At 47.7% G+C, this 15,799-nt stretch overlaps 1 protein-coding gene across 1 annotated transcript in view; it reads right to left on the bottom strand.

Moving 5' to 3' along the window:
• C2CD2 (C2 calcium dependent domain containing 2) overlaps positions 1-15,799 on the bottom strand; it is a 426,997-nt gene that overhangs the window by 273,869 nt on the left and 137,329 nt on the right. The window contains exon 3 of the mRNA XM_085621220.1: positions 2,977-3,096. Within this exon, the coding sequence (XP_085477346.1) occupies positions 2,977-3,096 (120 nt within the window). The remainder of the gene's footprint in view (positions 1-2,976; positions 3,097-15,799) is intronic.

Raw genomic sequence — 15,799 nt, 5'->3', positions numbered from 1 at the left:
GCGGGGATTTAGGTACCTGGGTGTCTTCATTACCCTGGACGCGGAGGCCCGATATACACAGAACTTGCTTCCTCCCCTCCAGCGCCTGAAGGAGGACGTCGCGCGTTGGAGGCGTTTGCCGCTCTGGCCGCTCGGCCGGGCGGCATTGTTTAAGATGATGTCGCGGCCACGTTTCCTGTACGCTTTACAGAACACAATGGACGTTGTCCCGGCGCGCTACTTTCGCGAGGTGGAGAGTTTGCAGCGCCGACTGTTCTGGGAGGGTAGACCGCGTATCGCCCTGGCGAAGCTGACGCTCCCGTGGTACGACGGGGGGGTTGCCCTCCCAGATATCAAGCGATATTATTGGGCCTCCCAGCTGGCTGCGATCAATCACGGCCTTTACGGGCCCGCTCTAAACCCGGCCTTTGAGATGGATAAGATGTTACTGCCGGGTGGTGACTATAATCAGGCGCTTTATTCTAGCTCGCTCGACGCACGTCTGACGGGCCCCACGCGGGTCATGGTACGAGTGTGGCACGCGGCTAACGTGGCGATGGGGTGGAAGGATCGCTTGACCCGGGCGACGCCACTATACGCATCTGAGCGGCTGGGCTCCCTGTGGACCTCGCAGGGCTTTGAGAAGTGGGACATGATAGGCATCAGCAGGGTGGGCGATCTCTGGACGAGGGGGGGGGGGATTCAAAACGTTCGATGTGCTGCAGACAGAATTCCAGCTGCATGACAGGGAGTACTTTCGATATCTGCAGATTCGTCATGCGTTGTGCTCCGTATTTCCGGACGTTGCCTCCATCCCGGAGTACTCCCCTCTGGAGGATAGAGTGCTGGATGGGCATGTACCGGACGGCACGATTTCATTAATTTACAAAAAGCTTATCAATGACCGTTCGGGACTGCTGACTAGCCTTCGTGAGGCGTGGGGGGCTGATGGATTGGAGCTGGATGACGAGGACTGGGTGTCTGCGGTGGCCTCCCCGAAAGAGGTGGCCATACCGGCCCGCCTTCGCTTCGTCCAGCTCAAGATACTCCATAGGGTCTATGTCACGGGCCGAGGCTGATGCGTATGGGCTATGCTGTGGACGGGTTGTGTAAGCGTGGGTGTGGTTCTTTGGGGACCTTTCTCCATATTTTGTGGGAATGCCCGGATGTGGTGCGATTCTGGCGTGGTGTGCATGAGGTTTTGCGGGTAGTTACGCGTGTGCCGCTGCTGCCCGAGGCGAGGAGATGTCTTCTGAATGTGTGGGAGCCAACAGACTACTCGGTGCCGCAGACGTGGTGGGCGACTCTGGGATATATGGTGGCCAAACGTGACATTGCTCAACTGTGGGGTTCCCAGAGGTCCCGACTGTCTCGGCGTGGAAGGATAACATGGATTGGTGTATGTTTCGGGAAAAGGTGGTGTATGTTGCGAGAGGTAAGCCTGGGACATGGGTGAGAGTATGGGGCCCTGGAACGCCTACCGTGGGGGAATCTGTACCCCGCCGTTACTGCCTGATCCGTCACCGGCCCCGTCTCCTTAGCCTGTTTGTCTTCCCGGTTCTGGGCAATGAGTCTACTTAGTCCCCGTCCTGACCTTTTCCCCCCCTCGATATTCCTATGGATTGGTGGGGTCCCCCCCCCCCTAGGGGAGCACATGCTGTTGTTTCCGATTGTGGGTTGCCTTGTGGATTCGTTTTTTGTTGTTATTTATATTAAAAGGAAACCGTTGGGTTCGGATGGTGTGGCTGCCAACGCTTCTTTCAACTCCTGTGAATTCCCTTCTGCCGCAGCATTCGTGCTATTGTCTGTATCACATGCTCCTTCTGCTTGCTAGCGGCCAGCCTGAAGGTTGTAGGCCCATCTTTGTATATCTTTTGGATTCTGTAATAAACGGTTTCAAAAAAAAAAAAAAAAAAAAAAAATAGAAGAAAGCAAGCCTTTGACACGAGCACAGCGTTATTTTGTAGGTGCACTCACTATGCATGTGCACATCTACCAAACAACACAGGTGCTTTTATTCCCATTATATTTACTGATCCAAGTTGTATCTGTAACTAAAAAGAAAATGTGCACAGTGGTTATTTTTCTATTGAATGCAAAGGGGATGGGGAGTTGAGAACAGAAGCAACAAGAGAGGCAAAGCAACACGGGGAGGGCGGGAAGCTAAAGCAACACATGATACAGGAGCCAAAGCAACACAGCGGAAGGTGGGTGGAGGAAGTTAAAGCAATGTAAAGGTGGTTGAGAGGGACGGGAAAGCAACACAGAGGGCGCGGGGGCAAAACAAGAAGCACATGGACAAGTGCAAAAAGGAGCGGGATGGGCAGAGTAGTACACGAGCAAGAGAGTTCAAAAACACATGCACTCTCATTGAGTGCTAACAGAAGAGAAAAGTGATTCAAAAGCAAGCAGTGGAAGTAGAAAGACCGCTAATCACAGGAAAGGTAAAGAGGCAATTCTTAATGGGCAGTACAACCACAAGATTGACGAGCTGAGATGAAAAAGAAGCAGGCACATGAGTGACACGAAAACAAGCCACTAGTAAGCAGAGGGCGGGTTCCAAGCACTTCTATGTACTTGGTAAGCCACAATATGGCTCACAACAGACAGTGCATGCACAGTCTACTAGGCTCCACCTAAAAACACAAGTTAAAAGTTACTGCAGAGAGAGGATCTCAGAAAGGGAATCAGAAATATATGGCTTTACAACCTCATTGCCAGTACAATGAAGGGTTAACTATAACACCAAGGGTAGCAGAAGTGCATCATGCACCTTTTAGACCACCACCAACGGGTTAATGCCTTGCCTTATATCTCATAGGCTTTCAAAGAATCGAAACTACATAAAGAAGATAATTTTTTTGTTCCCATGACATTGCAGAAGTAGCAATGGCAGTGCTAAGGTGACAAAGGCATATCAGGGCCAGTAGATATGGGGTTCTCGTGCCAAGGCAACCACAAAAATAAGGATGTAAAAATGAAATCCATTAATCTTACCTGTAAATAAATGGGGGAAACCTTCACCGTGTACGATGGGAATCCCAAGATAGCAGATGAAAGATGAATCACGTGAACTGAAAATTGTATGGAATCTCCCATCACATTGCAGCAAATAACCTGGGAAGAAAAACAGAATAGCTCTGAAAATAAATCAATATTTTTTCTAATAATGTATAGCAATATTCTTTATACTTAGCATAGTATTCTAGATCTCGTGGTTCTATATTTCACACTACAATGGACACAATACTTTAGGCAGAAAATCAATAGCAATAATATTTATTCATATATGAGCTTTGCAACTATTGTGTTGGTCTTTCTGTGCTCCAGATTTACCAAAAAGGAAGACTGGGAAGTTAAGGAATCCAAACGCCGACGTCAACAACCCTTTCCAAATTCATCAATCATGCCCAGTAGTCTGTTAAAGTCCAATTAAATGCAACTTTGAAAGGTTAACTTTTCACACTTCTGGTTAACTACAAGTTGTTAGGGAGAAGTCAAAAGGCGTTCCACAGTTTTGAACCCTGAAGTGCAAGCCATCAGGCTCTGATTTTAAGACTAACTTCCAGAAGCTACCTTTTCCCCTCCTGAGGCGGAAGCCGGGAGGTCTCCTCTCCTCACTTGTGCTTTTAGTATTCTTCGTGAATTTTAATGCGTATGATTGTGATTGCTTGCGTGAGAGACCCAGAGATTTTCCTCGCGCTCTTAAGCGCTTTGTGTTCCTTCCCTCCCACCTCTGCCCCCGGACCGCCCTCGGCTGAGTATCGACACCGAGGGTTGGGATCCCGGTTTTGGCGGCCATATTGGGTGTAGGTCAGGCGGGTGACGCGCTCTAGCAGCGCTTAAAAAGGAAGTGGTGAATCTGCTCGAGTGATAACCACAGAAGCTACCTTTTCCCCTCCTGAGGCGGAAGCCGGGAGGTCTCCTCTCCTCACTTGTGCTTTTAGTATTCTTCGTGAATTTTAATACGTAGGATTGTGATTGCTTGCGTGAGAGACCCAGAGATTTTCCTTGCGCTCTTAAGCGCTTTGTGTTCCTTCCCTCCCACCTCTGCCCCCGGACCGCCCTCGGCTGAGTATCGACGCCGAGGGTTGGGATCCCGGTTTTGGCGGCCATATTGGGTGTGGGTCAGGCGGGTGACGCGCTCTAGCAGCGCTTAAAACAGAACGGCCATGACTCCGCGCAGCGGACGCGCTCAGCGGACGCGCCGGATCTGCGCCGGAGTCGTGCCAGAGTCCTGCCCGTCTGCGCCCGTCCGCGACAGGACGGGACTAGGGACTATGGGACCGGCACCCATGCCTATCACTGCTGCAAGGGCCCCTAACATCAGGTATTCAGCGCAAGCTCTGCTACACCTTAAACCAATTCCTCTCACAGACTGCTCCAGAAACCCCCGGCCATGTCCTGAGGGCCCGTTCTCATGCATATATTGTAAATACCAAACATCTTTCATAACATCCAGCAATAAGATGTTAAAAAAAAGGGAACAAACCCCATCCAAAGGGACTAAAGAGACGAAGTGTCTTCTTCTAAATGTTCGCTCCCTACCTAGACATCAACTAGAGGTATGGGACCTAATACATACAAATAAACCTGATCTTTGTTTCCTTACGGAAACCTGGTTGAAACCCCATACAGTCCCCGCTATTGCTGTCGGGGTTCCTCTGGGCTATAAGATCGTCCATTTTGACCGTCCAGAGAAAACTGGTGGTGGCCTAGCCGTTATACATAAAGATTACCTGAAGATCATCACGCTAGAACAGAGGCACAACTCTCTCTTTGAAATATTAATCTTCAAAATGCAATATGCCTCAAATAGATTCTGGAAAGGAGCCCTAGTCTATCGTCCCCCAGGGCCCTCAACAGGTTTCCCTCTAGCATTACTGGAACTTCTGGCCCCACATTTTAAAGCAAAAGAAGATTTTCTTCTCCTTGGCGATTTCAATGTCCATATTGATAACCTCACACTCCCTGAAACGACCTCCCTGGTCTCCGAATTATCCTCCCTTGGTCTGACATTACAAAATCATGAGCCCACCCATATAGGAGGTCATCTTCTTGATCTGGTTTTCACCAACTTCCCTCAGGTACAATGCTCCTCCCCGGTTCATATAATTTGGTCTGACCACTTCATCGTGGAATTCTCCATATCTAAATCGGATAAGTCCCCTAAAATAAACTCCCTACCACCAATCTGGCGTCGACAGTGGTATAAAGTCACCATAGAGGAATTGCAAAAGGAATGGAAGCAGCCCATTCCCATACAGACCGACAGTATACAGACTGTTTTAACCAAGTTTAACAAATCCCTTAAGGAAGCAATAGATAAAATAGCACCTTTAAAACTACACAAACAATACCCTGCCACCAAACAGGAAATCTGGTATACCGAGGAGCTCAGAACAGAAAAACAAAATTGCAGGAGATTGGAAAAGAAGTGGGGAAAAACACGAACTGAAGAAAACAAAAGATCACACTATGAGGCTCAGACTAAATACTACAAAAACATCAAAGTTGCTCGGAGGAATAGCCTTTCCCAAAAAATTGCTGAAGCGGGAAATCGATCTAAGGAACTATTTAAAATTCTCCAGGAATTTGTAAAGCCGACTGCATGCAAAAGCCCTGATGAGTTTTCCCAACAACTATGTGATGAAATTTCATTATTTTTTGAAAATAAAATTAACTCTATCTACGACAAAATTTTACTGGCCTCCAATCAAAATAGTGACAACTCCTTATTCCCATCTATTTTGCCCATGCGAAGTAAATCCACACTTAAGATGTTCCCAGCAGTCACTGACTCAGATCTCACCTCTTTAATGAGCCATATAAAATCTGGTTCCCCAGAGGTTTTCTATCAGCTAAAATAACAGCCTCCCTATATACATTGCTTGGGCCCCACATTCTAAATCTGATCAACCACTCCCTCAGAGAAGGATCTGTGCCCACTGAATGGAAAAAAGCAGTGGTGAACCCAATCCGGAAGAACGCAGCTATCCCATGGACCGATCTTTCCAATCTCCGACCTATTTCCCTCCTCCCCTTTCTCAGCAAAGTGACCGTGAGACATGTAAACACTTACTTGTCCAAGCACATCGAGGCAGCAGAGGGCCTAGACCTCTCTCAATCTGGATTTAGGCCCAATCACAGCACAGAGTCTGCCCTCCTCTCAGTGACTGATACCATCAAGATGTCACTGGATGGAGGAAATTCAATGATTCTAGTGCTGTTAGATTTATCCGCTGCCTTCGACACTGTATCCCATGAGATACTTCTCGATCGCCTGAGGGAGAGGGGAATTGAAGGAGTGGCTCTTTCCTGGCTGGAAAGCTTTCTTTCGGATCGCCATCAAGAGGTGAGACTGGGCCCCCACCATTCCATCTCGAGTGCTCACTAAAGGAGTGCCACAGGGCTCTTGCCTAAGCCCCACACTCTTCAACGTGTATGTGTCCCCGCTGGCGGATATAGTAAGATCTTATGGGTTCACACCGATAGCATACGCTGACGACACTCAGCTTTTGTTCCCCTTTAAAACCCTCACGCCCACAATACAAAAATCTTTCGCGGACGGTATGAGGGCAATATCTCACTGGATGGCCACCAATCGCCTCCAGTGCAATGTAAGCAAAACTGAGGTTATGCTGTTTGGGGAGGCCACACTTTTGTGGTCCCCAGACTGGTGGCCCCTGGATTTAGGACCAACTCCAAGTCCCAAACAAATTGTTAAAAATCTTGGTGTACGTCTAGATAGATCTCTTCTGTTTAAAGAGCACACAAACCAGGTAGCAGGTTCCTGTTTTCAGATCATTGGACTGCTACGACGAGTCTTCCCATTTCTATCTGATTCTTATAGGAAGACTCTTATCCAGGCTCTGGTCATAAGTAGACTAGACTATTGTAATGGATTGTTGGTTTCGGCAAATGAAGAACAACTACAGAGACTACAGGTGGTCCAGAACACCGCGGCTAGATTAGTTCTCAACGCCCCGCCAAGGTCTACATCTCTTCCCCTTTTGACAAAACTTCATTGGCTGCCGATTAGACAGCGTGTAATATTCAAAATCTGCTGTACTATCTATGGTTGCCTGTTTGGCAATGGACCTAAATATTTAAAAGAAATATTTAAACCCTACACTCCCAGTCGAACACTGCGCTCTAGCAATCAACAACAACTTCAGGTTCCTAGGATAAAAAAAGTCAGGCAGGGAGGGCGAGCTCTATCCTACAAAGGTCCTATCCTTTGGAATTCACTGCCCCTTGCTCTGAAAAACATTATTAATTTCCAATCCTTTAAGAAGTCCTTGAAAACGTTCTTATTTGTAGCCTGTTAGGCTCTTTTCTTGCCTTTTTCATCTCTCTGTTTAAGTATCAGATACTGGCCTCTTGGTTATGCATAAGCGCGGAGATACCCCTTCGGGGGTTGACTTCCAGCGCTATACAAGACCAAAAATAAATAAATAAAATAATAAAAAACAAAAAACACACCCACCTCTCAAACAGCAGAATTTTCTAACCCAACAACTTACCCTACATTTCACATCAAATCACAGCTAAACTACGATTAACTCATTCGCACCCACATCACCTACGCCCTTTTTCCTCCTCCCACATTATGACACCTCCTCAAAGCATCATCATGTCAAACGGACATTCACAACAAATACAATTCTTACTCTTAATCCCAAAATCCATGAGCTAAAATAACTTCAATATATGTGATCTGCTCTCAGAAACCACACCAGACCTCATCTCGATTACAGAAACCTGGTTCAGCAAAGGTTCCGCAACCACATGCCACAAAGTCATCCCACCTGAATATGGTGGCATCAACGAAACCGCACTAGGAAAACTGGAGAAAGCCAGCAGTCATCCATAGAAAAGCATTACAAATAACACATCGAAATCTTCAGCATGAGTAGTGTGAATCCTTGCTGGTAACATGCCAACCCACTCCACTTCCTGTCTCTTAAAATATAGACTACTACTCAGCAATGCAAACTTTGAACTTATGTTAGGTACAAGACTTTGTATCACCTTAAACTTCACATTCTAGGAGGTCTCAACATTAGGTTTGACAAGAACAATCCAATTACGTTCAACCATTGCCATCACATCCAACCATGAGGCCTTCACCATCCAACAAATTGTTTCTGGCCCAACTGACTCCACTGGACACACTTTGGACATTGTAATTTAACACCCGGGACATGCCACAGAGTCCATAAATCTGAACGACCACATCTCCTTCAGGTTAAATTACCCATCAAAAAACACACAAATACCTAATTTAAGGATGTGTGCTACAATAAAGCCGGGTCTAGTGGTTCAGTGGACTAATGCGTCCACTGCAGGGGCCTGTGTTCGGCCTCATGGTCACAAGTTCAAATCCCGGCAGGTCCACTCAGCCTTTCATTCATCTGAGATCGATAAAATGAGTACCATTGAGTTGGGTAACAAGAAACATCTGTTATTCAGCAACAAGATGCCTACAGATGAACATGCGCTTTACAAATACACAGGTTATAAACACTAGGAGAAAAAAAAAAGAAAAGAAAAACGATGGTTGAGAGATAAAGGGTTTCAAATAGATACTAAGCCCCCCCCCCACCCCCCCCTCCCCATCTGAATTGTTGGCATCACTGATAAGGCCCAACAAGTAGGACATATGTTATGGGCTGCTTGTTGAGGGGGGGAGGTAGCCTAGCAGTTTAAACCGAGCTGCTTCCCTTGCAAAGGGGTTGAAACTGTTCTGAGTGAGTTTTGTCTCCTCTGGAATGACGCTGCGACCAATAAAACAGTGAAATGAATTACAGTATAGCGAAATTATCAGTGGCTGAGATTAATTCAAGCACCAGCCACTTCTTGCCGGAGAGTATTGTTAGCGAGGGCATTCCCAACTTGCACTGCTTTCATGGACACAAATAAAAGGAAATTGTGCATGCATGCGTAAGTGATGGAGACTCAAGCAGAGGACGTAAGTGGCTACGCTCGCCTATGGCGAAAAACATTCACTGCCCTTCTGCAAAGTGGAACAGGCTCTCTGCCCATAGAAACTGGATTGGCACGTGCCATACCTCTGACACACTCAGACTGATCAACTGGGAGGGTTTATTTTTCAGTGTTTGTGTAGCCGGACGCACAGTAAAATCACAAATAAAAACTTTAAAATACACAGTAAAAAATAAAATATTATATCATGTTTTATTATAATATAGCTTACGTAACCAGGCTGCACTTGGGGATGGGCATCTCCACCATTTTAGAACAGTGGCATCTACAGGCACATAATAATAATAATTATAAGGGAATTTTGTAAAGCGCTTGGTTACACTCAGAAGCGTATCCCCGCGCTGAAAAACTCAGAAACAGAAGTGAGGAGTGGGCCCGGTTATCTAGAGAAAAGATGTGTTTTTAGTTTCTTCCGGAAGCTAGATTCAGATGGATCCAGGCGAAGATTAAGAGGTAGAGCATTCCAGCTCTTCGCCACCAAGTAGCGAAAGGATCTTCCTCCCATGCGGGCCCTTCTCACCCTAGGGACCTTTAATAGGCCTCCATGTGAGGAGCGCAAAGCGCGTGATGGTACATACCTGGTGACTAGGTTCTGGAGTGGTGCTGGCGCCTTCCCAGTAAGGATGCGATAACAAGTACAGAGGGCTTTAAATTCAACTCTGCTCCTTACTGGCAGCCAATGGAGGGTCTGAAGGGCAGCTTTGGAGGCCGATCTTTTGGGGAATTTTAAAATGAGGCGGGCTGCCGCATTCTGTAACACCTGAAGGCGATTTATTGCCTTACAGGTTGCTCCCAAGTACAATAGGTTGCCATAGTCTAGACGCGATGTAACGATGGCCACCAGCGTTCTACGGGCGGACGTAGGGAGGAGAACTAGGACCTTCCGTAGGCTTTTTAAAACGCTAAAACAGACACCCGCCACCCGGTCTATCTGGGGTCCAAAAGACAGGTCAGCATCAAGCCAGACCCCAAGGTTTCTGACTTCCTGACGAGGTGTTGGGACCTCACCTAAGCATGGGGGCCACCACGCCGACGACCAAACAGATGGGTTCCTCTCCACCACGAGCACCTCGGTCTTGTTGCCATTTAATTTAAGGCAATTAGTGGACATCCAGGTTGGGAGATCTTGCATGCAAGCCCTGAAACTGTCCATGGCAAGGCCGGGCGCGTGTGAAAGGGAGATAACCAGCTGCGTGTCATCTGCGTAGGACACAATTTGCAGCCCATGGCCCACAGCAATTGGAGCCACTGGGGAGACAAAGATTAAAAAGGGTGGGGCTCAGGGACGATCCCTGGGGAACGCCCTGGCCCAATCCTATGTCCCTGGAGTAGTGATCACCCTGGCGGACCTGGAAGCTTCTCCCAGTCAGGAACGATTGGATCCATTGGAGTGCAGCTCCAGATATTCCTCCACTGTAGCAAGGTGGTATGAGCTACAGTGTCGAATGCTGCACTCAGATCCAATAGGATGAGGGCCATAGTATGACCCTCATCCACCCCCTGACGTAGGGTCTCCTCAGCCATCAGGAGCGCAGATTCCGTTGAATGGCGGGGACGGAAGCCAAATTGGGTATAGTGTAGTAAAGCAGCCTTTTCCACGAAATCCATCAATTGCAGATTGACCGTTTTTTCAGCCACTTTGGCCAGGTAGGGTAGAAGGGAAATTGGCAGGAGGTTCTCTAGTTTATCAAAACTGATATTAGGTTTCTTCCTAAGGGGTAGAACCACCGCCTTTTTCCAGTCTTTGGGCACGGTCTTGGTGCTGAAGGACACGTCTAATAGATGTCTAATGTAAGGTTCCAATACCACTAGGCTATCCACTAGACGTTTTGGTGTAGTAGGGTCCCGCGGAGATCCCGACTTCACAGATCTGCAGATTTTTAAGAGATCTTCTGGAGGCGGGGTGACAAAGTTGGTCAATCTATGTCTATCCCCCCATTCCCTAGGGCTTTCCACAAATTCTGTCCCATTAATGGGTTGAATCGGAAATGCCGAATAAATTTTGGATATACATGATAGACTCTGTGGTAGTTGGCAAGGCTGCCAAAGCAGGAGACGAACCACACAATGTGCTCATAGCAGACATTTCTTGTAGCCAATCTCTACTTCCTGGAGGAATCACAGGGAGGCTGGTAGGGCTGGTACCTCTTCAAACCGTAAGGTGGCGCGGTCAGCATTCATCCAGCCTTTGGGCCCCTCTGATGTGTACCCCAAGGCAGAAGAGGTCTTGCGGGGTCCCACTCAGAACCCAGAAACTCCTGAGGCGGAAGCCGGGAGACAGAGACTTTTGTTTTAACTTGATGCATGTGTGATATTGTGTGTCACTTTATTTTCTTGTGTTTTTAAAAAAATAATCATCTCCTACCTGGCTGCACAGGACTCGACCCTGTAAATCTACCGCTCAGCTGCCCTGCGCTGACAGCGGCTCTCCCCTGACAAACACGGCGCCATTGCCGGCGTGCGACTAGGCCACGCCCCCTTTTTCATCTGGTACTTAAGCTGACCCACGAGCGCTGCTTGCCAGAACCCAGAAACTCCTGAGGCGGAAGCCGGGAGACAGAGACTTTTGTTTTAACTTGATGCACGTGTGATATTGTGTGTCACTTTATTTTCTTGTGTTTTTAAAAAAAAATAATCATCTACTACCTGGCTGCTCGACCCTGTAAATCTACCGCTCAGCTGCCCCGCGCTGACAGCGGCTCTCCCCTGACAAACACGGCGCCATTGCCGGCGTGCGACTAGGCCACGCCCTCTTGGAGGCCACGCCCCTCACCTGTATAAAAGTATGTGTCACTTCCGTACGCGCAGCGGACGGGCGCAGCGGGCGCGCCGTCAGCGCGCCGAAGGCGCGCCAAAGGCAAGCCCGTCTGGGCCCGACCGGACCCAGGCCCAGGGACGCTGTCGGATCCACCTCTTGACCGCTTGGTGTATTCAGGAGACATGCTCCGTGCTCTCCAACCGGAAAAAACTCTGCCCTGTCACCACACGCACACCGAAGGTAAACCTTTCTCCAACTGTAGGCGTTGTAATCCTACCACCCTAAACTCAGCCAAACTCGGACTTAAGATAGGTCTTCTTAACTGCCGCTCCCTTCCTAAGCATGCACACGAGACCAACCTGTTAATACAAGATCAGGAGTTAGACGCGCTGTTTCTTACCGAAACGTGGCTGACAGCTCTGACTCGGACATCGTCATTGCTCTCCCCTCAGGCTATCTCTGTCAAGCCCTACATAGACCCAGAGGGAGAGGAGGGGGCTTAGCCTTAATCTACAGAGAGCAGCTTATCTGTAGAACCTCCAACGCTCACATCGAAGACTGTGAAAGCTGCCAATTTTCCATCCATACCTCTCCGGCCCACACCCTGTCGGGACTACTGATCTATCGCCCTCCAGGTGCTCCTGGGAAATTCCTTAATGCCGTTACCAAATCGGTTTCACAATTAGCCTCCTCTGCTCCTAACTTCCTTATCGTAGGTGATCTGAATCTGCACTTTATGGACCCCACTGATCGGATAGCCTCAGATCTTCTTCAGGACCTGTCATCATTTAATATCCGACTGGTCAACAATGAGCCTACCCATGATAAGGGACACCTACTAGATCCCGTCCTCACCAATGTCGCTAACATCACCACCAGTCCACCCCTGACTTTGCCATGGACTGATCATTTCCTAGTCCCCATCTCTTGGGATGCCCCCATTATAACCCCTCAAACTACGAAAATCCAGGTCACCGATAGACGGTGGCACAAACTTGTACCCACGGAATGGGCCACCACTCTCTCAAACACCATCCCTGAGCTCTCCATCGAGCCTGGTACGGCCGATATACAGTTTAATTCCTGGATCACATCTTCGCTAGACAAACTAATACCTAAAACAGACACTCTTAAGTATACCAAAAGAGTGTCCTCTGCTCCGTGGTATACCCCAGAGCTCAAAGCTCTACGCCAGGAATGTAAGAGAACGGAACGCTTCTGGAGGAAAGATAAGTCCAAAGCTAACAAAAACGCTTACTCTACCTCCCTTTTAACTTACAAAGCATCCATTCGTAAGATCAAAAGCGCATTCTTCCAGGAGAGAATAGAAAAAGCAGTATGCTCGAGTAAAGAATCCTTCGTCATTCTAAAAGAACTTCTGAAGACCCCAGATCCTGGACCGAGAAACCCCCCGGATCCTAAGGCCGATCAGGAAAAATGCCATCAGTTGGCCAACTTCTTTCAAGAAAAGATACTAAAAATCCTTGATTAAATCCCCCCTGTTAGTTCGTGCGAGGAAAACGACCCCCCGAACACTCGGACATCCATCTGCCTCCCCTCTTGGGGTCAAGTAACTATCGAAGAAGTGGGAAATACTCTAAACTCCATTAAAAGCGGATCTCCCAGGGACCCCGCCCCGCTTCGGACCCTTAAGGAAGTAGCTTCCATCATTGTTCCCCCCCCTTACCCACCTGATCAACGCCTCATTCCAACAGGGAGTCGTGCCCCCGAGCTGGAAGGCGGCAGTAGTTAAAGCACTACTGAAGAAACTCTCCCTTGATCCCGAAAACCTGGCCAATTTTAGGCCAATCTCTCTTCTCCCAGGGATCAGCAAGGTTGCCGAAAAACTGGCCAACAAGAAACTTTCACAGTTCCTGGAGGACAACAACAGACTAAAAAGCTCACAGACAGGTTTTCGTCCGGGGCAGGGCACGGACATCGCCCTCCTGGCAGCGATAGAGGAGGCCAGAGCACTCTTAGACGAAGGAGGATCAGTGGCAGTGATCCTCCTCGACCTGAGTGCGGCCTTCGATACCGTCAACCACCAACTTCTCATTAAGCGGCTCAAGAGAGTCGGTGTGGAAGGCTCCGCCCTATCCTGGCTGTCATCCTTTCTGGCCCAGCGCACCTTCCAGGTCTGGGAAAACAACACCTGCTCCTCCGAAACTCCCCTCCAATGTGGCGTGCCTCAGGGCTCCTCCCTGAGCCCCACATTATTCAATATCTACATGGCCCCATTGGAGGAGGTTATCACCCCGTTCGGAGTGAGCGTCGTCAGCTATGCTGACGACACACAATTAGTTGTGTCATTATCCCATCCCAGCCAACATCCAGCAGATTTATCTAACTGCCTTACGCAGGTTCAACGCTGGATGAACAGGTCAGCCTTAAAACTGAACGGAGCAAAGACTGACGTTCTCCTCCTTGGCCAGAAAGGACCCACTCTCTCCCCGAACATCTGGCCAGGATGTCTGGGTCCCCCACCTGACCCTAAACAAGAAGTAAAAAGCTTAGGCGTGTGGCTGGATACAGACCTTTCGTTCACCACGCAAGCAAAAAAAGTAGCCGGGACGTGCTTCGGGCTCTTGAAATCACTGAGGAAGATCCTGACCCTCTTGCCCCCCAACTCGCAAAAATTGCTAATTCAAGGCCTGATTCTCTCTAGGCTTGATTATAGCAATGTGATCTACTTGGGCGCCCCTGAAGCAACAATGAACAAGCTTCAGAGAATTCAGAATGTCGCCGCAAGGATTCTCACTAATACTCCCGCCAGAGCCTCGGCCAAACCAGCACTAAAACTCCTTCACTGGCTCCCAATTAGGGAGCGGGTCAAATTTAAGGCCCTGTGCCTAGCCCACAAACTGCTACAAAATCAAGGCCCCCTATTCTCAGAAAATTTATCAAACCTTATAAATCCTCTAGATCCCTCCGTTCTGACAAGGAGAATATCATCATCACTCCCAGATTTAAGAAGGCACGTTCAGGCGGAAGACGTTTCTCAGTCCACACCGCCCGACTCTGGAATGCACTCCCCCGCAACCTGAGAATTGAACCACATTACCTACGCTTCAGGAAGCGGTTGAAAACCCACCTTTTTCCTTAAAAGCAACTTACTCTTCCGGAACCCCGATCTCCTACCCTCCCTCCCCTCCCTTACCCCCCTCCTTTGCCGGCCCTCTGACCTGTAGAGGTAGGGTTCTTAGCGCTGGGATACCTCCGGGTGACTACGCGCTCTATAAAAATGTTTAATAATAATAATAATAATAATAATTTTCCCTGATCAGAATGGCATGGGGGGGGGCGGAGGGGGGGTGGTCATGAATACCATGTTGGACGCTATTAAAGAAACCACTTATTTTGAGGGCCCTTTAGAACAGAACAGGGTGATCTTTTCAAACGCAAAAGAGAAGCTGCGAGCACATGGGAGGAAGGAAGCTCTCTCTTTGCACATGAGTTTGGGAGAAAATGAAAAAAATTAGGATCCATGATAAACTTTTGTAAAAGGATAACTGTTTTTCTTTCGGTGATGTCATTTCTTTTCATTCTTTCTGCTTCTGGTATTTAGGATACTTCATTTCACTTTTTCCTTTCAAGAATATTTTCACGTACATACTTTAGTGCCAAAAACACATTATTTTTTATTTCATGCAATCTATACGTGTCAGTGCGATCTTCCTCAAGAATATATTTAAAATGCCGACATTTAAAATGCAAAATGAATAGTTAATGCCTTTAAAAATAACTACTTATACAATGCTTTACACCAATGATGGAGGATGATTATTTTAGAATAATTCTGCTTAATCAAGCCTGCTCATCAAGTGTGAACTAACCTTTATAAGTTATGACTAATAGTGTGTTTTTTTCAATACATGGGAGAAAATGTTTTAAACTGCACCGTAAAAGCATGGCTTACAAACTGGAGTAATTGTGAAGTCATATATGTCATGAAAGAGATACTTACTAAATGTACTAAATATCAGTGACAAGTAAATTGTAAGTAGTAATAAAGAAATATGTTTATATAAAAATGATTAAAAGTAAAAGGATTCT

Source organism: Triturus cristatus, chromosome 8, assembly GCF_964204655.1.
Source record: "Triturus cristatus chromosome 8, aTriCri1.1, whole genome shotgun sequence".
Taxonomy (NCBI): Eukaryota; Metazoa; Chordata; class Amphibia; order Caudata; family Salamandridae; genus Triturus; species Triturus cristatus.
The sequence above is the reverse complement of the archived record's forward strand: the minus strand, read 5'-3'. Positions and strand labels throughout refer to the sequence as shown.